We start from the raw sequence: 24,258 nt of genomic DNA on the forward strand, positions 1-24,258 counted from the left end.
TCTGGCATTCACTGTGCTACGGTCTATGTTCAAACGACTACGTCTTCCGGACATGACTAGATTATTTCTGTACAAAATTTACTCAGTTCTTTATGTATGATTACCTATGCACAAATTGTAGAAATATCTATGTACTTACCATTTAGAAATAAATGATAATCTACAACCATATCTACCTACCTATTCTATTCAGTTTTTTTTTTTTAACAGAAATACCTCAACTTCAAGTACGATTTTAATTAAATAAAAAAGACTTCAAAAATAATTAGCTATTCGTGCGACAAAAATAGAGATAATCAACAACAACAAAAGGTATTCTATTAATATTTTATTAAGTTATTTTTCTAAACTTATACCTATAAGTATATTTTAGAAAAAAAATAATGAAAAAATTAATCAAATTTTATAGTAGGTGTCTTACGTTATTTTGAATTTTCATTTCTGAAACAAAATAACGTATGATCAATCTAAATTTGTATAAAAATTAAAAATGTGAATATTAATACTTTTTTTAATTTTAAATAAAAACAGTTGCAAGTTTTTCATATTTCATGTTGTTTTTATTATTAATATGTATGTATGTACATAAGTACTAGAAAAAATTTAAATATTTCAAGCTAAAAAAATTAGGAAAATGTTTAATTATTATTTATTAAATAACTAATTATTCAAAAGGTATATTATCATAAAAGTAATAACAGTCTGCTGGAAACAAAGCTTCCAGGACCTGCAGATGTTGCCATTTCTTCTTAGTAATTGTTAAACTTTGCAAAAGAATAGGCTGCTGAATTCCTAAAAAAGCACGGGTCTGATCATTTGGAACATGGAATCGCTAAACCGAGCTCTGGCGGCTCCTTCTCTACCCATATACCGAGGGAGTTGTGGGTGGGAAGAAGCCGTTGGAGAAAAGGGACAATGAGATTCTTCACGGATTGGTCAAAGGTGGAGGGGCCCACTGTCACGAGCTCTCTATCAACTCCAGTTTCTCCAACTTCCTAAGTATTGCAGTGTCTTCCAGGCCAAGATTGGAGCCATTAATGTGATATGAGTGCCAGACCACAGCGGAATCGCAGGAAACATGAGCTAGCTAGAAGAGGCACCCTAGAACCGCTATCGGTAGAATGGGAGCGGATCTGTGCTCCCGTATCCTATTCTATTACTGCTGGGCCACAATTTTTACACACGCTGTCCCAAGATCGTTCGCATGAGATCTAGTGATCTTTTTGCCCTCAGTAAGGCAGCCTTTCCCTAGTTTTGGGGCTTGTAACACGCCATTGCCCTATTGGCTTCCACGCAGGAAGGCTGGGAAACCTACCATACGCCATCTGCAGAAGCTGTATGGAAAAAGATTAGGTGGAAACAACTCAACACTTCCTTCTTGGCTGTCTTGCGTTAGGGAGGTCAGGACTTAATCACATGGGGGCGCATACCTTCAGACATCCCACCTAACTGGCGGGAAGCGTTTTGTTAATTTATAAGTTTGAACACAGGAGTTCCTCTTTTCTATGACCTCACAAAGGACTACATATATGTATATAGTAGTCCACGTTCGATCAACGATGTAGCCTAAACTAACCAAAGCCCATTGAACTTAATCACTAAAAATAAACATAAATGAAGGCTAACTTCGATTAAAAAACGCTCTGATATATTTACATACTTGAGTGATGATACGTTATTTTGTTTAACGAAATCAAGCACTTGATGATACGTTTTTTTGAATTTTTAATTAGCTTGGGTATTTTTGATCGCAGAAGCTTAAAATTTGCGACCTAGTATGATGTGGTAAATCGTAATCAAAAACTCAATTTTGAATTTTTTTATGATACGTTATTTTGCATTTCAGGTGACGATATATTTTTTTTCGACATTCTCATTGAAAACGTATTTGTATATACGTCAATTTAATACAAGGAGCATTAAATCTGGTTGGAGTGTGGGTCCCGTAAATAGAATATCATTTAGGGAATTCCCCGAGCTAGTGGATCTTGAGGCATTGAAGACAACTCTATCTTTGTTGTTTTTTTGTCAGGCTTTACTACTGCATGATGTGGCAAGTAGAATGAGTAATATTGCCTTTTATGATTTTCTCACATGGGCTTACTTCCACCATGTGATCTTAATGGATGTATTCTTCTAAGACACCATCATAATCTTATTTGAGCTCACCTTTTCTAAGTAGGTTTCTTCCATACTTAGAAACTGCTTTATTGCAGAGGTGAGAGGTGAGAGGTGAGAGGTCGTACGACATACCGACCATTATCTGATCGAGTAGTTGTGGCTTTATAAAAGTCTTCACAATACTGATCTTCTGGTGTTGTAATCGAAATGGGGGGAGGTCTTCTAACTCCCAAAATTTCCTTAATTGTGAATTAAGGTATTCGTTGGATGTTTCTTCAACTTCAGTTGTCATGGCAGAAACTGTTTCAGTAACTAGTCCACTTAGTATCCAACCGAAGATAGTGTTTTGAGCTAGAAGGGTGTTTGAAATTTTTTTAACACCTTCTAGTATAATTTGCGGTATAAGGTCGCTGCCTAATAGAAGATCTATTTGAGCTGGGGTGTTGCAGTTGGGATCTGCTAGAGTCAGGTGTGAAACCTTATCCCAATGCTTGCTATTTATTTGATAGCTTGGAAGCATGTTTGTTAGTTGCGGTAAGACAATAGCATCTGCTTGAATGCGCTTATCCGCTTAGGGGAAATTAGGGTAATGGGGCATATTTTATTAGAGTTTTGTACTACTCTTCCGCCCATTCCCGTAATTTAAAATTTTGCTTGCTTTGTTGGCATATACGCAGTTGAATCTGCTTTCGCAATTAGTAAGATTTTGTGCATGGGACAAGCAGTTTGTACAGAGTCTTTTTGACCTGACAAAGTTGTTCTTTCGTTTATATTTAATTTTTTAAACTTCTCCCAAGTTTTAAGTTTATGCCCTCCTATACATAGTTCGCTTGACGTATGTTTGTTCTGTTCAGACCTGACCGATTGTGCTTTGAAAAAGCTTCTATTTAAATTATTGCTGTTATTGACTTGAGGTCTATTGAAGCTTCTGTTTAGGACGTATTGAACGTTTGTAGTTCTGACGGCATTTTTATCAACCCTTTCCGCAATTTCATATTTGGTAGTTAGAAATCTTTCATTTGCTGCCACGTTGGGCTGTTTCTTCTTGATGAGAGCTATTACTCCCATAAAAGTAATGATTGTTCTGGTAATGCTGCGGTGCATATGTTTACCAGAATAGGGTCCCAGTTGTCTGTGGGAATATTTAGTGTCGATAGAAACGACAAACAATTTGAAACAATGAATTCTAGTTTGATGAATTTTGCACTTGTTTCTTTCTTAATTTTTGTTAAGTTCATTGGTGTCGTTACTTGTTTATCGATCAATATTCTTTTGTTTTCGTATTTAGCTTTCAAAGCTTCCCAAGCCAAATTGAAATTGTCGCCATTTATTGCGAACTGTTTTATTATTACGCCTGCTTGACCTTTAGTTTTGTATCGGAGGTGATACAATTTTTGCGCTTGTGATAATTTTGGATGGTTTATATACACGGCAGTAAACATGTCCCCGAAGGACGGCCATTGTTCATAACCTCCATGAAATATTTTTGTATCGTACGCTGGCACTTGGAGGTGAATGCCTGAACTTGCTTCTTGGGCTTGTATCTGTGACAGCTCTACTCTCGAATAGGGAGTAGGTGCGATTGATTTCTTAAGTTTGAATTGATCTACGATCATCATTTTTGTGTATTCATACTGGTGTAAGTAGTTTTCAAATTCGGCGTAAGCAGAAGATTTAAAATTTTCTGTTATATCTGAATCGTTAGTTTCTACTATTCAGTCATATGCAACTTGGAGACGTGTCCAAAAATGTTCAATAGTTCGTCCTTTTATTTCTAGTGCCGATTCAGAATTGTCTTGCATCGGCGAAGAAGCAAATCGAGTACAGTATCTAGTTAAGCTGTCACATTCAGAAATGAATTTAGTATATAATATGTCTTTTCCCCTCTTTTGTTTTGTAGCACCTTGCTTAGAACGTGTAGCTTCTGCAGGTGTACATGGACTCTTATCGTCAGAAATAATTTGGGAATTTTCAAGAATTGAGATGTTTTAAATTCTTTTGTACCTATATTCATTTAGAGAATATAAATTTGTAAAATATTGGTACATATTTTCTTTCACTCTATACTGAGAACTGTATCAACCGAAAACTCCTTTAGGTAAATAAAAGTTTTTATTTTATTATTATATAAAATTAATAAATATACAAATAATAAAACCCGCGTTTATAGTTCTTATAACACGCCGTTGTGTTTACTTGCGCTGGCGCAATGGTTATAATTTGTCTTAAATTGTCGCACAGTTTATTTATATGAAATAATGTAATAATTATCTTTTAAATTTAAAGGTTCTATTAAAATTTTTAATGGTTTAATTATATCCTCTGTGTGTGGGATATATGTATAGATGTTTGTATATATAAGTGTAGGCCGCATGTATGCCATATGTATGTATGTATACAATTTAATTATTTTGGCGGTACGAATAAACCGAAGAAGAGAGAAATTGCAATGTGCAGGTATTTAACCCCTGCACTTATATGTAAGTATACATATAAATAATTGAAGGTATGTGTGATATAGTGATATTTATATAAATATATGCATATATGTATGTTTATATTCTCTCTCTTTTTGATGCTTCCTTTAGAATGTATTAATTTATTATTGCGCCTATTGCTTACTTTAAGCAATCCAGCTTACTGCTTTAAGAAACAGAAGGAGTATTGTCGGAAAATTTACAAGTAAATATTATACTGGAATACTGAGATAATATTCTCTTTTTGATGTGTGTTTGCATACACGAAGGTAAGCATATGTAGGCGATATAATACCAATTTTTTTGTTTTTTTATATCGGTTTTTTAATTTATACCGTATATAGAAGGGTTTGATTTCCGTTTTAATAAAAAATTGCTTAAACGGTTTTATATGCAACCGTAGGTACTAACATTCATTCATATAAGTTATACTCGTATTAAAACCAAAAAATCGAAACAATACAACTCACTTCATTTCCCTCTGGGATTCTTGGGTTATACCGATCAGAAGTGAGTGTGAGTGTGTTGTTCAATTCCTCCTCTTCGTTGGATGCCAGCTGGTTATTCCACCTTCTATTATCTGGTTTTTTTTTTTTATTTTTGAGTCTTGTTAGAATTCGCGTCCGTATAATTTGTTGTAAATGTGTTTTTTATTTTGTTCTAGTAATTTAAATTTTTTATGAGGTGAGATATATTCTCTCTTTTGTGTTTTTGTATAATACGCACTTTGTACTTCTGTACACACTTTTTACTTGCTTATTTGTTGTATTTTGTATTTGTATGTATATCTTAATTTTCTTTCAGTTGTGTATTCTTTTTTTTTTAATTTGAATTTGTAAACTCACGGCCCACAACACTGAACGTATTTTGATTTTATGTCGTCACTTATTTATAATTTTTTTTCTTGTTTAAGTTTTCGGTCACTTTTCCACTTATTTTTTTTTAATTGTATGTTGCTTTCCGATAGTGCCTTTCTTTTAGGCTCGAAGAACCATGTTTTGTGTAATATACTACCTTTTCCACACTCACCGTATATGTTTACCAAAATTGATATTAAAAAATTCGTTTGCACTTCAATTCAAGTTGCTGTCAACTTTCGAATTTATTCACTCACAAAAAGTATAAAATATATTTGAATTTAACACAAAAGGTTCGCAGGTAAAAAATAGCCAAAGGGATCATGTGTGGATCGGACCGATGTCGTAGTGCCAGAGTGATTTCCGATCATGTTGTCTGTCTTTTTGCCTTTTTTGGGCCTGGCGAAGGTGTTGGTGTGTGCTGTTCTCTTGAGTGATGAGTGTGTGATGTCATTTTGTGGGTGTTAGAGCGTGGTGTGGAATGTGAATAACAAATGATGATGTGATGGGTGTGGGGAATGCGGCGTACCAATGAGGTGTATTTATGTAGAAGTGTGGGTCTATAAATAAAAAAATGTATAATTGTGGTTTGTTTACATTTCCATTAGTCAAAATAAAGTTTATGTACAAGGTCTGTCGCAAAAGAAACAGGACTATTAAAAAAACAAAAAAAAAATATTTTTCAAAAGTTAAATTTTTTTATTCAAAGTTGTTTCCTTGTGCGTCGATACAGCGTTTAGCCCGGTCAATTAGCATTTTAAATGAGTGTTTAAGGTCATTTTTAGGAACGCTCTTGAGAATATCGGTCGTCGCCTTTTGCATAGCTGAAATGTCCTGAAACCAGTGACCTTTCATGGGCAAATGAAGTTTTCCAAATAGGGAAAAATCACAGGGTGCCAGATCAGGTGAGTAGGGTGAGTGATTAATGGTTAATATGCAGTTTTTTGTCAAAAAATCAGTGACAAGCGTCGACCGATGACACGGCGCATTATCGTGCAACAGGCGCCAGGACCCTGCCTTACGGTATTGTGGTCGAGCACGATAAATGCGTGACAAAAGACGCTTCATAACACCAAGGTAAAACACAGCATTAATCGTTTGGCCAGGTGGGACGAACTCTCGGTGTACAATACCATCGGAGTCGTAAAAACAAATCAGCATTGTCTTTATTTTTGACTTCTGAAGACGACCGACTTCTGATCGTCACAGAGGTCCTTACAACCTTCTTGGATTCACTTAAACCACTCATGCACATTAGTACGGGATAGGCACTGATCACTATAAGCTTTATTCATCATTGGAAGTGTTTCAGTAAACGTTTTGCCAAGTTTAAAACAAAATTTAATATTTGCACGTTGCATTTTACGACCGATGATGACCAAAAGTTGCTGTCACTTTTTGATCGATAACATCGATTGTAGTTATCCAATTGTCTTAAAATGTTTACGAAATGTCAACAAGAGATCAAACTTTTTACTTCATATACCCACCAATAGGTTTCGCCATATATTTAAAAAGTTCTGTTTCTTTTGCGACAGACCTTGTATGTTTAAAAGACGTTGCCGTACAGAAGTGGGAAGGCTGATACTCATTTAGTCACCATCTATTAAAACAATAATCTATGTCTTTTAACCAGACCTTTTTAACGTATTTTATATAAGTAGACTCCCTACGTATTCTGTACACATACATAGTTTATTAAAAGTCGAAAATTTTTAATGAATAAAAACAAGTAATACCGTAACCGTACTTAAAAGTATTTAATTCAAGCGGACATTTTGTCATGATGTCTTTAACAGTAACGGGAGTTGCACTAACTCAGTGATACCAGATACTTAAATTAGGAATGCGAAATCTTAGGTATGTCCTTGAAACGAATTAGTTTACAAATTTGAATGTATTTCTGACAAGTAGTTTTTTATTTCAAATTAGAAAGTTATATTCCAATTGAGATTAAAGAATAACATTTTTACAAAAAGAAATGTTAAAATTATTTGTTATGTTTTTATTTATTTATTTGGACTCAGAACTGATCACAGTTTTTATACGGTGTTCAAATTTGTACAGGATATACATATGTATCGATGAATAAAATCGGAGTATTACATTTCATATAAAACAATTTTTTAGTATAAAATCATAGTTTAATTTTATTGGTCGCACGACATAATACGGCCCATTATTGGAATATCTTGTACTTTCGTTTCTAGACTTCTAAATGAAGATACAATTCCTTTTTTAAAATTCTGCCATTTGCGTGAATTTTGGAACAAACTGAAAAGAGCTTCTCTGGATGGTAAGGTAAAACCTAATTGAATTTTTTTCCTTTGCCACATATTAGCTGGATTTTGTTCATCTTGAAATAACCAATATCTCGGTATAACTAAACACTGAACCTTAGTTTCAGCCATTATAATACGATGTTTCATTGCCTCACCAAGTCCGAAAATACCACCTTTGCTTATCGTTCCCACTTCGATAAAGTGATTCTCAATTTTTGTTTCCATCTATACAAAACATACATATAAAACATGTTAATAATTGTTTTATTTTATTTTAATTTTTTATTTTATACCAATTTCTTTCCTAGGCTATTTCCAATGTTATAAGTATTAGATTCGCTCTTCGAAAAATAGTCATAAGAACATGATGATTCTTCACCCGGTGAAATGTGAAATTCACCATTTTCCTCACTTCTGCTATCTTCATTATGTTCATGACCTTCTGGTTTAAGCGTTGAATAAGATATTAAAGAGGACAACGACCCGAGTTCTGAAGACAATTCAAAATTTTCATCAGGATTGCCAAGAGCACACTGCTTTTCTAATGTTCTGATTTTCTTTAACAAAGAAAAAATTTCTTATTATTGCTTTCTTTGGAATATAGAAAAAAGGACACATATGGTAAATGTTTTCATCTTCAACAACGACATTAGCCAAATTCGTTTACAATAATAGGCGTGTTTTGTTTGACTAATACCTAAATTGTTGACAATTTCTTAACTTATTTCTTCTTATAACTTATTTCGTAATTTTTCTTAAAAAAGAATTGTGTTGGCAATGAAGGCAAGAATAGTCGGCTGAAATTCAATTTATTTCAAAATGCCTATAAATATACAAATATATAATTGTGGTTTGTTTACATTTCCATCTGTCAAAATAAGGTTTATGTATGTTTAAAAGCGCTAACAGTTTTCTCTAAGACCGGGTAACAATATATATCAATGCTTTCCAATTAGACTATTATGACTTAAATTTTAAAACATACTACTGTGATCAAATTGAATGGTGAATTTTGTCGATTTCATCTCCTACAAAGTAATCCACTCCCGCTGCAATACACTTATGCCAACGAATTTTTCAGTCATTATAGCACTTGGAAAAAACCTCCGTCGTTATTGCCATTGGAGCCTTCTTCGATTTTGCTTTTATATCCTCAATTGAGTCAAAACGGTGTCCTCGGAGTGGACATGTGAATTTGCTGAATAGCCAGAAGTTTCCCGAAGGGAAATCTGGCAAAGGCGGTGGTTACGGCACGATATACATAATTCAAAATGTGTCACAATGATCACGAATAACTAATGCAGTATGAGATGGCGCATTATCGCACTTCTTTGTTCAATAAATTCAGACATAGTAAAAACCGAAGAATTCACTTTTAGAGCCTCTCAAATACTAATGAATATTTTGACGTGATATTTAGCATACAGAAAACAAATTCACCGTTTCTAAAAACACGCGAAGTATAAATTAAAAATTCACTTTCAATTCGATCACAATAGCACATTCGATTATTTAGATTTATAGCGGGATTCTGTAACCAGTCTCTAGTCTCTATTTGAGACATTTTGAGGCAAAGTCTCAATTTGAGACTAGTTACTATTCTCTAAACAGTCTCTAGCGTTAGTCTCAAAATATTGAGACCTGGTAGTTAGCAGGTCACAAAACTAGAAAAGAACTCTTGTCTGCCATTTTGAATATACTGAATAGAGATCATCATAGATATTAATCGATTGTCGTTTCTTTATATTTTGTAAGCAACTCAAACACGAAAAGGTTAAAAATAAATCAAATTTACATAAATTTCGTAAATATTATGAAACAAAGTCAACATATATCGGGTGATTTTTTAAGAGCTTGATAACTTTTTTTAAAAAAAAAACGCATAAAATTTGCAAAATCTCATCGGTTCTTTATTTGAAACGTTAGATTGGTTCATGACATTTACTTTTTGAAGATAATTTCATTTAAATGTTGACCGCGGCTGCGTCTTAGGTGGTCCATTCGGAAAGTCCAATTTTGGGCAACTTTTTCGAGCATTTCGGCCGGAATAGCCCGAATTTCTTCGGAAATGTTGTCTTCCAAAGCTGGAATAGTTGCTGGCTTATTTCTGTAGACTTTAAACTTGACGTAGCCCCACAAAAATAGTCTAAAGGCGTTAAATCGCATGATCTTGGTGGCCAACTTACGGGTCCATTTCTTGAGATGAATTGTTCTCCGAAGTTTTCCCTCAAAATGGCCATAGAATCGCGAGCTGTGTGGCATGTAGCGCCATCTTGTTGAAACCACATGTCAACCAAGTTCAGTTCTTCCATTTTGGCTTAACAAAAAGTTTGTTAGCATCGAACGATAGCGATCGCCATTCACCGTAACGTTGCGTCAAACAACATCTTTGAAAAAATACGGTCCAATGATTCCACCAGCGTACAAACCACACCAAACAGTGCATTTTTCGGGATGCATGGGCAGTTCTTGAACGGCTTCTGGTTGCTCTTCACCCCAAATGCGGCAATTTTGCTTATTTACGTAGCCATTCAACCAGAAATGAGCCTCATCGCTGAACAAAATTTGTCGATAAAAAAGCGGATTTTCTGCCAACTTTTCTAGGGCCCATTCACTGAAAATTTCTTGATTGGACTTTCCGAATGGACCACCTAAGACGCAGCCGCGGTCAACATTTAAATGAAATTATCTTCAAAAAGTAAATGTCATGAACCAATCTAACGTTTCAAATAAAAAACCGATGAGATTTTGCAAATTTTATGCGTTTTTTTTTAAAAAAAAGTTATCAAGCTCTTAAAAAATCACCCGATATTTTTATTTTCATTGATAATTATGTTTTTTGACTATGTTATAGAAAATTTAATATTTGTTATCGACATATTTATTTTCATTCAAATGTAAAAACATCTCTGAATAATGAAATGTAATAGATTTTGTGACTGTCACTTACAGAATAGCAATATCAGCTCAAGTCTCAAAAATTGTCTCTAACTTAAAATCTCAAATTTAGAGACTTGAGACTGTCTCAAGTTACAGAATCGCACGGTTACATATATTGTACTAGCGTTCCGGTACTTGCTTCGCTACGTATAAAGCGAAATAAGAAAAAAATATTTTAAGGTTAAATTCATTTTTTCAAAACAAAAAATCTTTTACTAATTGCTAGCTATTTTATAACTTAATTGTAACCGTTTGAATTGAAATGACATACCAGTTGGAAACATAGTATAGTAATTTTTGTAGCACCAAAATACAATAGTTCGGGTGGAGTTTTTAATGCTGGCAATATCACTTTGCCATTAGCACAACACATCCAGGGCGTTTCACATTGAAAGTTAGCCGGATCACAAATACGAAAAATTGCGTCCATCATTTAGAATATGTAGCATCCTTCGATTTGGTTCTTTTGTTAAATATGTTCATAAAGTAACACTGATTATTTTTTTGAATGCAACACTTTTGTTATTGTGTGAACAAAAAGAATTGTACAAAAGTTAAACATTGAATAAAATTTATTTTTGCACTATTTAGTATAACAAATGGGTAGCTAACTAGTGAAGTTTTAGTGGATATAAAAGTTAAATTATATGTGTAAAATTCATTATAAATCGGAGAAACAGGCATTTTAAATAGTTGAATTTAACATAAGTCAGCAGCAACATACATATATATATACATATATATTTGATCTGGTGGATTGATATCCTATATCCCTACATACCTATTTTAACCCCGAAATCGGGGAATGTTATTCTAAAATGTATCCCTTCAATCAATCTGACTGTTGTAATTAAAAGCAGCACGGATCATTTTAGTCAAATTAGCGCGACGTATTCCTGATCACCCTGCCAACTCGGTGCATGTACATGGTCAACAGATCTATTTCGTGCATTACGTTCACGCTGCAATGCATTATCTAGTGTGCGTTCATCTGTAGTCTGTGATCGTCTTAGTAATGCCACATCATTTCCATTACGCGTTCGCCGTCCTCTATTTTCTCATCAACAATATGGTTTTTCAAATAAAGAAACATACATGCATACATGAAGGATGGGGTCATGTGTAGAAGTTCACGCAAGTGAGGAAAGTTCTCTGATCGCCCTTCACTTGGGAGTGGCCAGAAACGATTCTTTTACATATGACTCAAGCAGCTCACGACTTCCGGTCTTTGACCAAGTATCCTCTGGGTAGCCTAAGAACATCCGTTCGAAGGTGAGCTAAAGTGAGAAGGCGAAACATCCCCTGCATAGGGTTGTGCGCTGACAAACAGCCTCGGATGAGAAACCCCTCTTTTGATGACGACTATGGCAAACGAAGTAAGGACTACGAATTGAGGGCATGCACCTGGAATGTCCGGTCCCTTAATTGGGAAGGTGCCGCTGCCCAGCTGGTTGATGTCCTCGTGAAAATAAAGGCTGACATCACCGCCGTCCAAGAAATGCGATGGATGGGACAAGGACAGAGACGTAAGTTTGGTGTGAAATTCGTGATGGGAGAGAGACTCCGTTCCGAGTACTGTCATTCACTCCGGTGAATGAACGTCTAGCCACAATCCGCAGCAAAGCGAGGTTCTTAAACATATCGCTGATCTGCGCCCTCGCTCCGACGGATGAGAAAGACGATGTGACCAAAGATGCCTTTTATGAGTGCTCGGAACGCACTTATGAGAGATGCCCCCGCCAAGATGTCAAAATCGTGCTTGGCGACTTTAACGCCAGGGTGGGCAAAGAAGGTATCTTTGGCACTACGGTCGGTAAATTCAGTCTCCACGAGGAAACATCCCCAAATGGGTTGAGGCTGATCGACTTCTCCGGGGCCCGAAATATGGTTATCTGTAGTACTAGATTCCAGCATAAGAAGATTCATCAAGCTACCTGGCTGTCTCCGGATCTAAAAACTACCAACCAGATCGATCATGTTGTGATAGACGGAAGACACGTCTCCAGTGTTTTAGATGTGCGTGCGCTCCGAGGTCCTAAAATCGACTCGGACCACTATCTTGTTGCAGCCAAGATTCGCACCCGCCTCTGTGCAGCAAAAAACGCACGCCAACAAACACAAGGAAGGTTCGACGTCGAAAAGCTGCAATCACAACAGACTGCCGAACGATTTTCTACTGGGCTTGCACTCCTGCTCTCTGAGAGCACTCACCAACAACTCAGTATAAGGGAACTGTGGGACGGCATTTCAAACACCTTACGTACAGCTGCATCCGAAACCCTTGGTTTTCGGAAAGTGCAAAAGAACAACTGGTACGATGAGGAGTGCCGCGCCGCAGCGGAGAGAAAACAGGCTGCCTACCTCGCAACGTTACGATCGACCACAACACGTGCGGGATGGGATAGATACCGAGAATTGAAGAGGGAAGCGAGACGCATCTGCAGACAGAAAAAGAAAGAGGCCGAAATGCGTGAGTATGAAGAGCTTGATAAGCTGGCCGACAGGGGTAATGCTCGAAAATTCTACGAAAAAATGCGGCGGCTTACAGAAGGTTTTAAGACCGGAGCATACTCTTGTAGAACCCCCAAAGGTGATCTAGTAACCGATGCCCAGAGCATACTTAAATTATGGAGGGAACACTTCTCCAGCCTGCTGAATGGCAGAGAATGCACAACGCCAGGAGAAGGAGAACCCGATTCCCCAATCGATGACGATGGAGCAGACGTCCCATGCCCGACCATGAAGAAGTTCGAATAGCAATTGCCCGCCTGAAGAACAACAAAGCGGCGGGGGCCGACGGATTGCCGGCCAAGCTATTCAAACACGGCGGCGAAGAACTGATAAGGAGCATGCATCAGCTTCTTTGTAAAATATGGTCGGACGAAAGCATGCCCAACGATTGGAATTTAAGTGTGCTATGCCCAATCCATAAAAAAGGAGACCCCACAGTCTGCGCCAACTAAAGTGGGATTAGCCTCCTCAACATCGCGTATAAGGTTCTATCGAGCGTATTGTGTGAAAGATTAAAGCCCACCGTCAACAAACTGATTGGACCTTATCAGTGTGGCTTCAGACCTGGAAAATCAACAACCGACCAGATATACACCATGCGCCAAATCTTGGAAAAGACCCGTGAAAGGACAATCGACACACACCACCTCTTCGTCGATTTCAAAGCTGCTTTCGACAGCACGAAAAGGAACTGCCTCTATGCCGCGATGTCTGAATTTGGTATCCCCGCAAAACTAATACGGCTGTGTAAACTGACGTTGAGCAACACGAAGAGCTCCGTCAGAATCGGGAAGGACCTCTCCGAGCCGTTCGATACCAAACGAGGTTTCAGACAAGGCGATTCCGTATCGTGTGACTTTTTCAACCTGCTTCTGGAGAAAATAGTTCGAGCCGCAGAACTTAGTAGAGAAGGTTCCATCTTTTATAAGAGTGTACAGCTGCTGGCGTATGCTGATGATATTGATATCATCGGCCTTAACACCCGCGCCGTTAGTTCTGCTTTCTCCAGACTAGACAAGGAAGCAAAACAAATGGGTCTGGCAGCGAACGAGGGCAAAACGAAATATCTCCTGTCATCAAACAAACAGTCGTCGCACTCGCGACTTGGCACTCACGTCACTGTTGACAGTCATAACTTTGAAGTTGTAGACAATTTCGTCTATTTAGGAACCAGTATTAACACCACCAACAATGTCAGCCTGGAAATCCAACGCAGGATTGCTCTTGCCAACAGGTGCTACTTCGGACTGAGTAGGCAATTGAAAAGAAAAGTCCTCTATCGACGAACAAAAACCAAACTCTATAAGTCGCTCATAATTCCCGTCCTGCTATATGGTGCAGAGGCTTGGACGATGTCAGCAACTGATGAGTCGACGTTGCGAGTTTTCGAGAGAAAAGTTCTGCGAAAGATTTATGGTCCTTTGCGCGTTGGCCACGGCGAATATCGCATTCGATGGAACGATGAGCTGTATGAGATATACGATGACATTGACATAGTTCAGCGAATTAAAAGACAGCGGCTACGCTGGCTAGATCATGTTGTCCGGATGGACGAAAACACTCCAGCTCTGAAAGTATTCGACGCAGTACCCGCCGGGGGAAGCAGAGGAACAGGAAGACCTCCACTCCGTTGGAAGGACCAAGTGGAGAAGGACCTGGCTACGCTTGGAATATCCAATTGGCGCCACGTACCGAAAAGGAGAAACGACTGGCGCGCTGTTGTTAACTCGGCTATAATTGCGTAAGCGGTGTCTACGCCAATTAAGAAGAAGAAGACATGCACACATATACTTCACTTCAACTGTTCAATTTGTTGTTGTTTAATTTAATTGCAATTGTTTGACAAATTAATTGAAATAAATATACATACATATACATTTAAACAATTTAAGACTCACCGTTTGTATAGATGTAATGACATATGGTAGAAACATAACAATTTGACACAAAAATCCCACTAACACGTTTTGAATTCATTGGTTACAAAAAAAAGTGATATGTAAAATCCGCTTAAACTTCACATAAACCACTACTAAATAGTTTGAATAAAGCTAAAGATTTGGTTTGGAAAGGTGAGCCCGTTCTTAAGTTATAAAATTACAACGAAAAGTGGCATTACTTTTTATATCGGTCAATGTGTAATATAACTGACATTAAAGGATAATTTTTCTTTTATAATGGCATGTGTGTATGTCAAAAAATGAGTTGAATGTGACCAATACTTCTTTTAGCCCCCATATACTTAATACAAAAATTTTTCAATATCGGTGACTTTATACCGCATAAATCGGCCAATATATGAGTTATCCCAATGAAAACGAGATAATTTGATTTATTCATATAGTGTATCTTTGTGCCTAAAATGGATAAATTTGAGCGACAACTTGGCCTACCAGCTATATAACGAATATCAGGTTTTTCGAACATGCGGCTGACTTTACTCTATATTATTGGCTTTGCACTTTAAAGTACTTCTCTGGCTTTGATTCTTGAAAGTTGCAAGAGTATAAAATGTTCGGATGCATCCGAACTTAGCCCTTCCGAACTTAGCCTCGTTTGTCTTTTACTTTGTACGATCCTATAAGTCAACAAGAAGGCACCTTTTTACCCAGGGCCCAAATCTGTCGAAGGGGTCCTTATTTTCCAATGAAGCTCGTTATCTCAACGACCTTTGGTCTCAACAAGACGGCGCCACTTTCCGCGTTTTGCATCAATCACTGTATTTATTGAGAGAACTTACAATCCAACACTCAAGAAATGTAAAAACTTCATATAAACAACGCTTAAGAAATGGTCAAGAAAATTTCCTGCGATAAATTTTCTTGTGCTAGTATCCAGCTCTAAAGAAATCTATGACTAATTTTTAATACATTTTTTTCAATAAAATGCATATATGGTAATCCTGGTTTTGCGAAGAAACATGAAATCTACAATTGTTTCTTGAAATAAAATCAAAGTAATCATTAAATTCATCCTACAATTAGTTAAGTCATTATTATGAAATATAGAAATATATAGTAACTAGCTGTCAAAATTACTTGACTACAGCTCAAGAAATAATGATTTTTTTCTTGAGCAATTACTTAGGAGCTGGATACAGTTCTTTAGAGTCGAAATGCCCGAAAATGTCATGGAAAATGCCTTTAACGGATGGACCATCTGAGACGTAACCGCAGCCAACATTTGAAAGAGATAATCTTCAAAAAATAAATGCCGAAGAATATCCTTTCGAATAATAATAAACATTCTCTATTAAATTTGAAGATTCTATATTTTTTCTTTAAACAATTAGAAAACCTCGAAATGGATCACCCTTTACTAATGTTAATTTATCTTCGAATAACGTTGTAATCCCGGTTATAACTCCATCATCACTTTATCCATTTTATCACTTCGTCGTCTTTCATCTAGAATCCTTATAGAGTCGATTCCAGCCAAAACTGCTCTCAGTCGAAATTTCTATACACCGTATTTTTCTCCGCAGAGAACTATATTGCGATAAAGGCAGCGTGGACTAACTAACGTAAGAGGTATGCCGCAATATATGAGTTATGCAAGTAATATACTTACATCAGCTGTTCTTTATTTACGCAAATTAATTCGTCACATACATAATTCCAATATTTTTACTTGCCCAATCGATTTTGGTATTCCATTATACTTTTTTCATACGTACGATGATGCATTTGCATTGCCTTGGCTAATTCTTATCCCACTATTTTTGTCGTATTTGCCGTATGCAAAAAGTTGAGAATCGATCTAGCGGAGAGTACGTATTGTCAATCTGTTGGTCTATTAGCCATATTTTAGTGCCAAAAATTATGTAATCAGTCTTCGATTTATCCCTGCTACCATATAGGTACAAAACATAATTATTTTTGTTATTTACAGAAAATTACGCTAATGCTTGTTCTCGAGTATAATATGTAAAGTAATACTAAACGTGAATGCAAGGAATGGATCGATATCCGAGTTTCAACTTTACTTTCAACCGCTTATGTCGGTCAATATATGTGATATTTTAAGAACGTAAGTGAAATTAAGTTTTTTAAAAATGTGATGCAGCATTGAGTATGAATAAAATTGTTCTAAATCTCATGTACCTTAAAAAGTTTCTTCCAATTCTCCCTATTGTATTTTTCTTCTTATATCCAGTATATTAATTTTAGCCTATTTTGTAGAGCCCATATCATACACATATGTATGTACCTACGAGTATAGCTTATTTGCGTTTTCAACATAACCGTTATGTGGGAAATTGGCGAAGTTTTCACCCGTTTTACCATATTCACTGTGCGGATACTAAAATGAATATACCATATATAAGTCGTAGTGCTAAAAATGGATAGTATCGGAACAAAAGTACCCACATACCCAATATAAAGATTTTAACCGTATATTTCGGTCTTAGCAAAATTAAGTGAACGTATTATATAATATTAGATATATTATAGTTTAATGAGGACAGTATATGTCATTAATTTTCCATAGCTTTTATATAATACATATAATGATTTTCATAGTCTAGCACCCTTTACTCGTATGTCTATGAGTCTTACGCCTAATATAATCATTTCCAAGTGAGAAGGTGAAACATCCCCAAATGGGTTGAGGCTAATAGACTTCGCCGGGGCTCGAAATATGGTTATCTGTATTACTAGATTCCAGCATAAGAAAATACATCAAGCTACGTGGCTGTCTCCGGATCAAAAAGCCACCAACCAGATCGACCATGTTGTGATAAACGGAAGACACGTCTTCAGTGTTCTAGACGTGCGCACGCTGCTCCGAGGTCCTAACATCGACTCGGACCACTATCTTGTTGCAGCCACGATTCGCACCCGCCTCTGTGCAGCAAAAAACGCACGTCAGCAAACACAAAGAAGGTTCGACGTCGAGAAGCTGCAATCACAACAGAAAGCCGAGCGATTTTCTACTCGACTTGCACTCCTGCTCTCTGAGAGCACTCGTCAACAACTCGGTACAAGGGAACTGTTGGACAGTATTTCGAGCTCCTTCCGTACCACAGCAGCAACCGAAACCATTGGTTTTCGAAAAATGCAAAAGAACAGCTGGTATGACGAGGAGTGAAGCGGAGAGAAACAGACTGCTTACCTCGCAATGTTATGATCGACCACAACACGTAGGGGATGGGATAAATACCGAGAGTTGAAGACAAAAAAAAAAGTGAGAGAGACCGCAATACGTGAGTATGAAAAGCTTGACGAGCTGGCCGACAAGGTTATAGCTCGAAAATTGTACAAAAATTCAGGGACTATGAGAAGACGTCAAGACCGGAACATACTCTTGTAGAACCACAAAAGGTGATCTAGTGACCGATGCCCAGAGCATACTAAAATTATGCAGGGAACACTTCTCCTGCCTCATGAATGACAGTGAACGTACAACGCCCGGAAAAGGCGAACCCGATTCCCCAATCGATGATGATGGAGCAGACGTTCCATTGCCCGACCATGAAGAAGTTCAAATAGCAATTGCCCTTCTGCAGAACGACGAACGGGCGATGAATTCCCGGCCGAGCTATTCAAACATGGCGGCGAAAAACAGTTAAGGAGCATGCATCAGCTTCTTTATAGAATGGAATGGCCAGACGAAAGCATTCCCGACAATTGGAATTTAAGTGTGCTCTGCCCAATCCACAAAAATGGAGCCCCACAATCTGCGCCAACTACATTGGGATAAGCTTCCGCTTATGAGGCTCTATCGATCGTATTGTGTGACAGATTAAAACTCACCGTCAACAAACTGAGCGGACTTTATCAGTTTGTCTTTAGACCTGGAAAATCAACAACCCGTGAAAAGAGAATCGATATGCACCCTTCTTCGTCGATTTTAAAGCTGCTCTTTGACAGCACAAAAAGGAGCAGCCTTTATGCCACGATGTCCAAATTTGGTATCCCCGCAAAACTAATACGGCTATTTTAACTGACTTTGAGCCATACCAAACGCTCTGTCAGGATCGGGAAGGACCTCTCCGAGCCGTTCGATACCAAACGAGGTTTCAGACAAGGCGACTCTCTATCATGCGACTTCTTCAATCTGTTGCTGGAGAAAACAATTCGAGCTGCAGAACTTAATCGAGCATGTACAATTTACTATAAGAGTGTACAGCTACTGGCGTACGCCGATGATATTGATATTATCGGCCTCAATATCCGAGCCGTTAAATCTGCTTTCTTCAGACTTGATACAGAAGCAAAGCAGTGAAGGAGGGCAAGACGAAATATCTCCTGTCATAAAACAAATAGTCGTCGCACTCGCGACTTGGCTCACTTCACTGTTGACAGTCATAACAGCGAAGTCACAGATAAATTCGCCTGTCTTGAAACCAGTATTAACACCAACAACAATGTCAGCCTGGAAATCCAACGCATAATATCGGATTGAGTAGGAAGTAAAGTCCTCTTTCAACGAAAAATTATCAAACTCTATAAGTAACTCATCTTGCTGAATGGTGCAGAGGCACGGACGATGACAACATTTAATAAATGGACGTTACGAGTTTTCGAGACAAAGGTTCTTCGGAAGGTTAGCTATGAAAGTATTTGACGCAGTACTCGCAGAAAAAGAGAAAGATCTCCTCTTCGTTGGAAAGACTAGGGGGAAGGACTTGACTACACTTAGAATCTCCAATTGGTACGCTGTTGTAAACTCGGCTATAACCACGTAAGCAGTGTCTACGCCAATTAAGAAATTAATCTTTTTCAATAAATCCTTTAGAGTACGTATCTTTCTCGTATTTTACTTTCACTTTCTCGCTTATAATTTTAAAGCGCTTTTTCATCATAACATCTATACACATTAAGGTGCTTCAAAAAAAAATTTTGAATTTTTTTTTCAACCCTTACCCCCTCAAATGTTAGTGATTGACAAACAAAATATCCTCCCTCAAGCCAGGCGCTGTAGCTTAACTCTAAGTCGCTATTTTTGTTGTAGGTTCCCATACATTTTACATAGGAATTTTCTTTTTTTCATTCAAACTAAAATTTCACCAACTAATTTTCGTTTCTCAAAAATAACCATCACATATTCAGAAAGTTAATTTTTCAAACTTTGGAAACTCCCGTGAAAAATTTATTATTTTAAGAAACTTTTTTTATTTTTATTGAAAAACTTTGTCGCAGAAATTTTTAAAATTTGAAAAGTGAACTTTCTGAATATATGATGGTTCTTACTTATAGGTAAGTTTGGTGAGCATGCATCAACGTCTTTGTAAAATATGGTCTGACGAAAGCATGCCCAACGATTGGAATTTAAGTGTGCTCTGCCAAATCCACCAAAAGGGAGACCCCAAAATCTGCGGCAACTACCGTGGGATAAGCCTCCTCAACATCGCGTATAAGGTTCTATCGAGCGAATTGTGTGAAAGGTTAAAGCCCACCGTCAACAAACTGATTGGACCTTTTCAGTGTGGCTTTAGACCTGGCAAATCAGCAACCGACCAGATTTTCACCATGCGCCAAATCTTGGAAAAGACCCGTGAAAAGAGAATCGATACGCACCCTTCTTCGTCGATTTCAAAACTGCTTTTTGACAGCACAAAAAAGAGCTGCCTTTATGTCGCGATGTCCGAATTTGGTATCCCCGCAAAACTAATACGGCCATTTTAACTGACTTTGAGCAATACCAAACGCTCTGTCAGGATCGGGAAGAACCTCTCCGAGCCGTTCGATACCAAACGAGTTTTCAGACAAGGCAACTCTCTATCGTGCGACTTCTTCAATCTGCTGCTGGAGAAAACAATTAGAGCTGCAGAACTTAATCAAGCAGGTACAATCTTTTATAAGAGTGTACAGCTGCAGGCGTATGCCGATGATATTGATATCATCGGCCTCAACACCCGCGCCGTTAGTTCTGCTTTCTCAGTAAAGCAAATGGGTCTGGTAGTGAACGAGGGCAAGACGAAATATCTCCTGTCATCAAACAAACAGTCGTTGCATTCGCGAAGGCCAAAGTCTCGCACTTTATCTTAGTCTGCTCATAATTTATTGATATACAAGGTGCGTTCCAAGGTAAACAGGACTGACATTTCATCGATTGGAAGTGAAGTTATTGCGTTTTAAGTGTCAGTATGCTTTTGTTATCGGTGCGAAAATGAGCTTCGAACAAAGAGCCAACATTAAATTTTGTTTTAAAATTGGTAAAACTCTTACCGAAACGTTTGATGAATCAAGTTTATGTCGATGATTACCTGTCCCGTAGCAGAGTGCAGGAGTGGTTTCAACGTTTTCAAAGTGGTCGTGAGGACATAAATGACGATCAATATGTGGGCCAATCAAAATCCGTAAACACCGGAAATTCCAGCAAAACTGTGCATGAATTCATCAAAAATCAGCCGAAATCATCATTGAAATTCACATCGTTTTATCGCATTTTGACCGAACATTTGGGCTTACGAAAGGTGTGTGCACGGTTTCTTCCGCACAAATTGACTGCCGACCACAAATTTCTCAGAATCCAACATTCGAAGGACGTTTGTGAGCAATTATTTGACCAAAAATCACATTTTAACCACTAACCACTCCCCGTATTCACCTGATATGGCACCGTGCGACTTCTTTCTTTTCGGAAAAATGCATTTGCCCATGAAAGAAAAGTGTTAGGCAGACGTAGAGGCCATTCAAAAGGCTTACACCGGCATACTGGCTACTAACGCTCGTTTGACATGCTTTTGGACAGTGCAAAAAGCTGTATTGAAGCAGAAGGAGACTGTTTTGAATAAAGTAAGTTGATTTTGCCGAAAAAGCTATTTATTCTGTTTCTTTTTTTTGAGGTCCTGTTGACTTTGGAACGTACCTTGTACACTAGGGTGTGTCATTCTGAGGCAACCTTTTTTTTCAACTGAAAAAACAGGCTAAAAACTTTCGAAATGTGAAAAAGAAGTCACCAAAGATGAGCTCTTAATATTAATATTAAGAGGTGCTCGTTACCTGTTTATAATATCGATGGGAAAAAATCATTTTTGCGGTGGTTATTGCGGAGGTCGGAATCGATCAGTAGTCGGTCGATTACAATCGATTCTGACATTCGAAAAATCGATTATTTTACGAGAAAAACTCGAATTTCGAGTAGACCTGAATCGAGTTTACCATCCTTACTGGCAGCCATCGCGCATACATAATAACTCCTGCACAATCCTTCACCAAAGAAATGATTTTTCCATGTTATTTACATAGAAAGAAAAGATTGCCTCAGAATGACTCACCCTATTGTACACATAGCCAATGAAGTCACGTTCAATTCGAAACATTTTTAAGTGAAATAAAAACAATGTAAATACAATTCAGTTCAAATTTTTTATATATAATAACTTCCGCATAATAACCACCACTGTAACGATTTTTTTTCCATGTTATTTACATATGGAAAAGAAAAAGATTAAAAGTTCTCAGAATGATCTTATAATTCTATTGTACACATATCCAATGAAGTCTACGTTCACCTCGAAAACATGTTTTAAGTGAAATAACATAAATGTGGGGTCAAGCTTATTCAGTTCAAATTTTTTACGTGTGTTTCTTTCTTTTATAATCATAAGTTCAAAATTTTAACATAAAAACGCATATTCCCATTTATAGTTTTGTGATAACGGGGATTTTAGCGGCTTAAGAAAAAATAAACATAGGGCATGACAAAGTCTGGTAACCAGCTTTAAAATTCGTTAAAAAAGTCATTAAAAATTATAAATAAAATTAAATTTAATATTATACTCTGATGGATAGCCACGTTGTTTTAAAACCTCACTCAATCATTCTGGCATGGATCTGACAAACTTCTATCTGTTTCCTCAGATGTAATCCGGAACCATTCTGCCTGCATAACACTTCGTAAAGTCTCTTTAATGGCTATTGTATGCTGACGAATTCTTTTTTCTAAAAAATCTCATAGGTGCTCAATAGGATTGAGGTCAGGTGAGTGTGGGGGCGTTTTAAACAGTCTAGGAAAGATTCCCACAGAAGCTGTAAGTCCAACAATTTCACTTTTTTCTTTTCAAATTCTTCTTTAAAATGTTCAAATATCCCCATTTTTGTACTCTCGCAACAAAGTTGCTATGAGAGAATTAGTTTGTCTACATAACGGTTGTTTGTAAGTCCTAAAACTAAAAAGAGCCAGATATGCTAAGGTTATATATACCAAAATGATCAGGGTGACGAGTAGAGTTGAAATCCGGATGTCTGTCTGCCCATCCCTTCGTCTGTCCGACCGTCTGTCCGTGCAAGCTGTAACTTGAGTAAAAATTGAGATATCATGATGAAACTTGGTACACGTATTCCTTGGCTCCATAAGAAGGTTAAGTTCGAAGATGGGCAAAATCGGCCCACTGCCACGCCCACAAAATGGCGAAAACCGAAAACCTATAAAGTGTCATAACTAAGCCATAAATAAAGATATTAAAGTGAAATTTGGCACAAGGTATCGCATTAGGAAGGGGCATATTTGGACGTAATTTTTTTGGAAAAGTGGGCGTGGCCCCGCCCCCTACTAAGTTTTTTGTACGTATCTCGGAAACTACTATAGGTATGTCAACCAAACTCTACAGAGTCGTTTTCTTCAGGCATTTCCATATACAGTTCAAAATGGAAGAAATCGGATAATAACCACGTCCACCTCCCATACAAAGGTTATGTTGAAAATCACTAAAAGTGCGTTAACCGACTAACAAAAAACGTCAGAAACACTAAATTTTACGGAAGAAATGGCAGAAGGGAGCTGCATCCAGCCTTTTTTTAAAAATTGAAAATGGGCGTGGCGCCGCCCACTTATGGACCAAGAACCATATCTCACGAGCTACTGGACCGATTTCAATGAAATTCGGTATATAATATTTTCTTAACACCCTGATGACATGTACGAAATATGGGTGAAATCGGTTCACAACCACGCCTTCTTCCAATATAACGCTATTTTGAATTCCATCTGATGCCTTCTCTGTATAATATTTAGTACATTAGGAACCAATGATGACAGCGGAATAAAACTTTACACAAATACGGTATCTCGATTATCACTTTACCATGCGAGAGTATAAAATGTTCGGTGACACCCGAA

General features: G+C 37.3%; 1 protein-coding gene across 1 annotated transcript in view; it reads right to left on the minus strand.

The window, feature by feature from the left end:
• Positions 1-7,464: 7,464 nt before the first annotated feature.
• Positions 7,465-24,258, minus strand: part of LOC120780913 — a 39,636-nt gene continuing 22,842 nt past the window's right edge. The window contains exons 3-4 of the mRNA XM_040113144.1: positions 8,031-8,294; positions 7,465-7,962 (exon numbers count right to left, since the gene is read on the minus strand). Coding sequence (XP_039969078.1) covers positions 7,606-7,962; positions 8,031-8,294 — 621 coding nt within the window. The 3' untranslated portion in view covers positions 7,465-7,605. The remainder of the gene's footprint in view (positions 7,963-8,030; positions 8,295-24,258) is intronic.

This window comes from Bactrocera tryoni, unplaced genomic scaffold (genome assembly GCF_016617805.1).
Source record: "Bactrocera tryoni isolate S06 unplaced genomic scaffold, CSIRO_BtryS06_freeze2 scaffold_25, whole genome shotgun sequence".
Lineage (NCBI taxonomy): Eukaryota > Metazoa > Arthropoda > Insecta > Diptera > Tephritidae > Bactrocera > Bactrocera tryoni.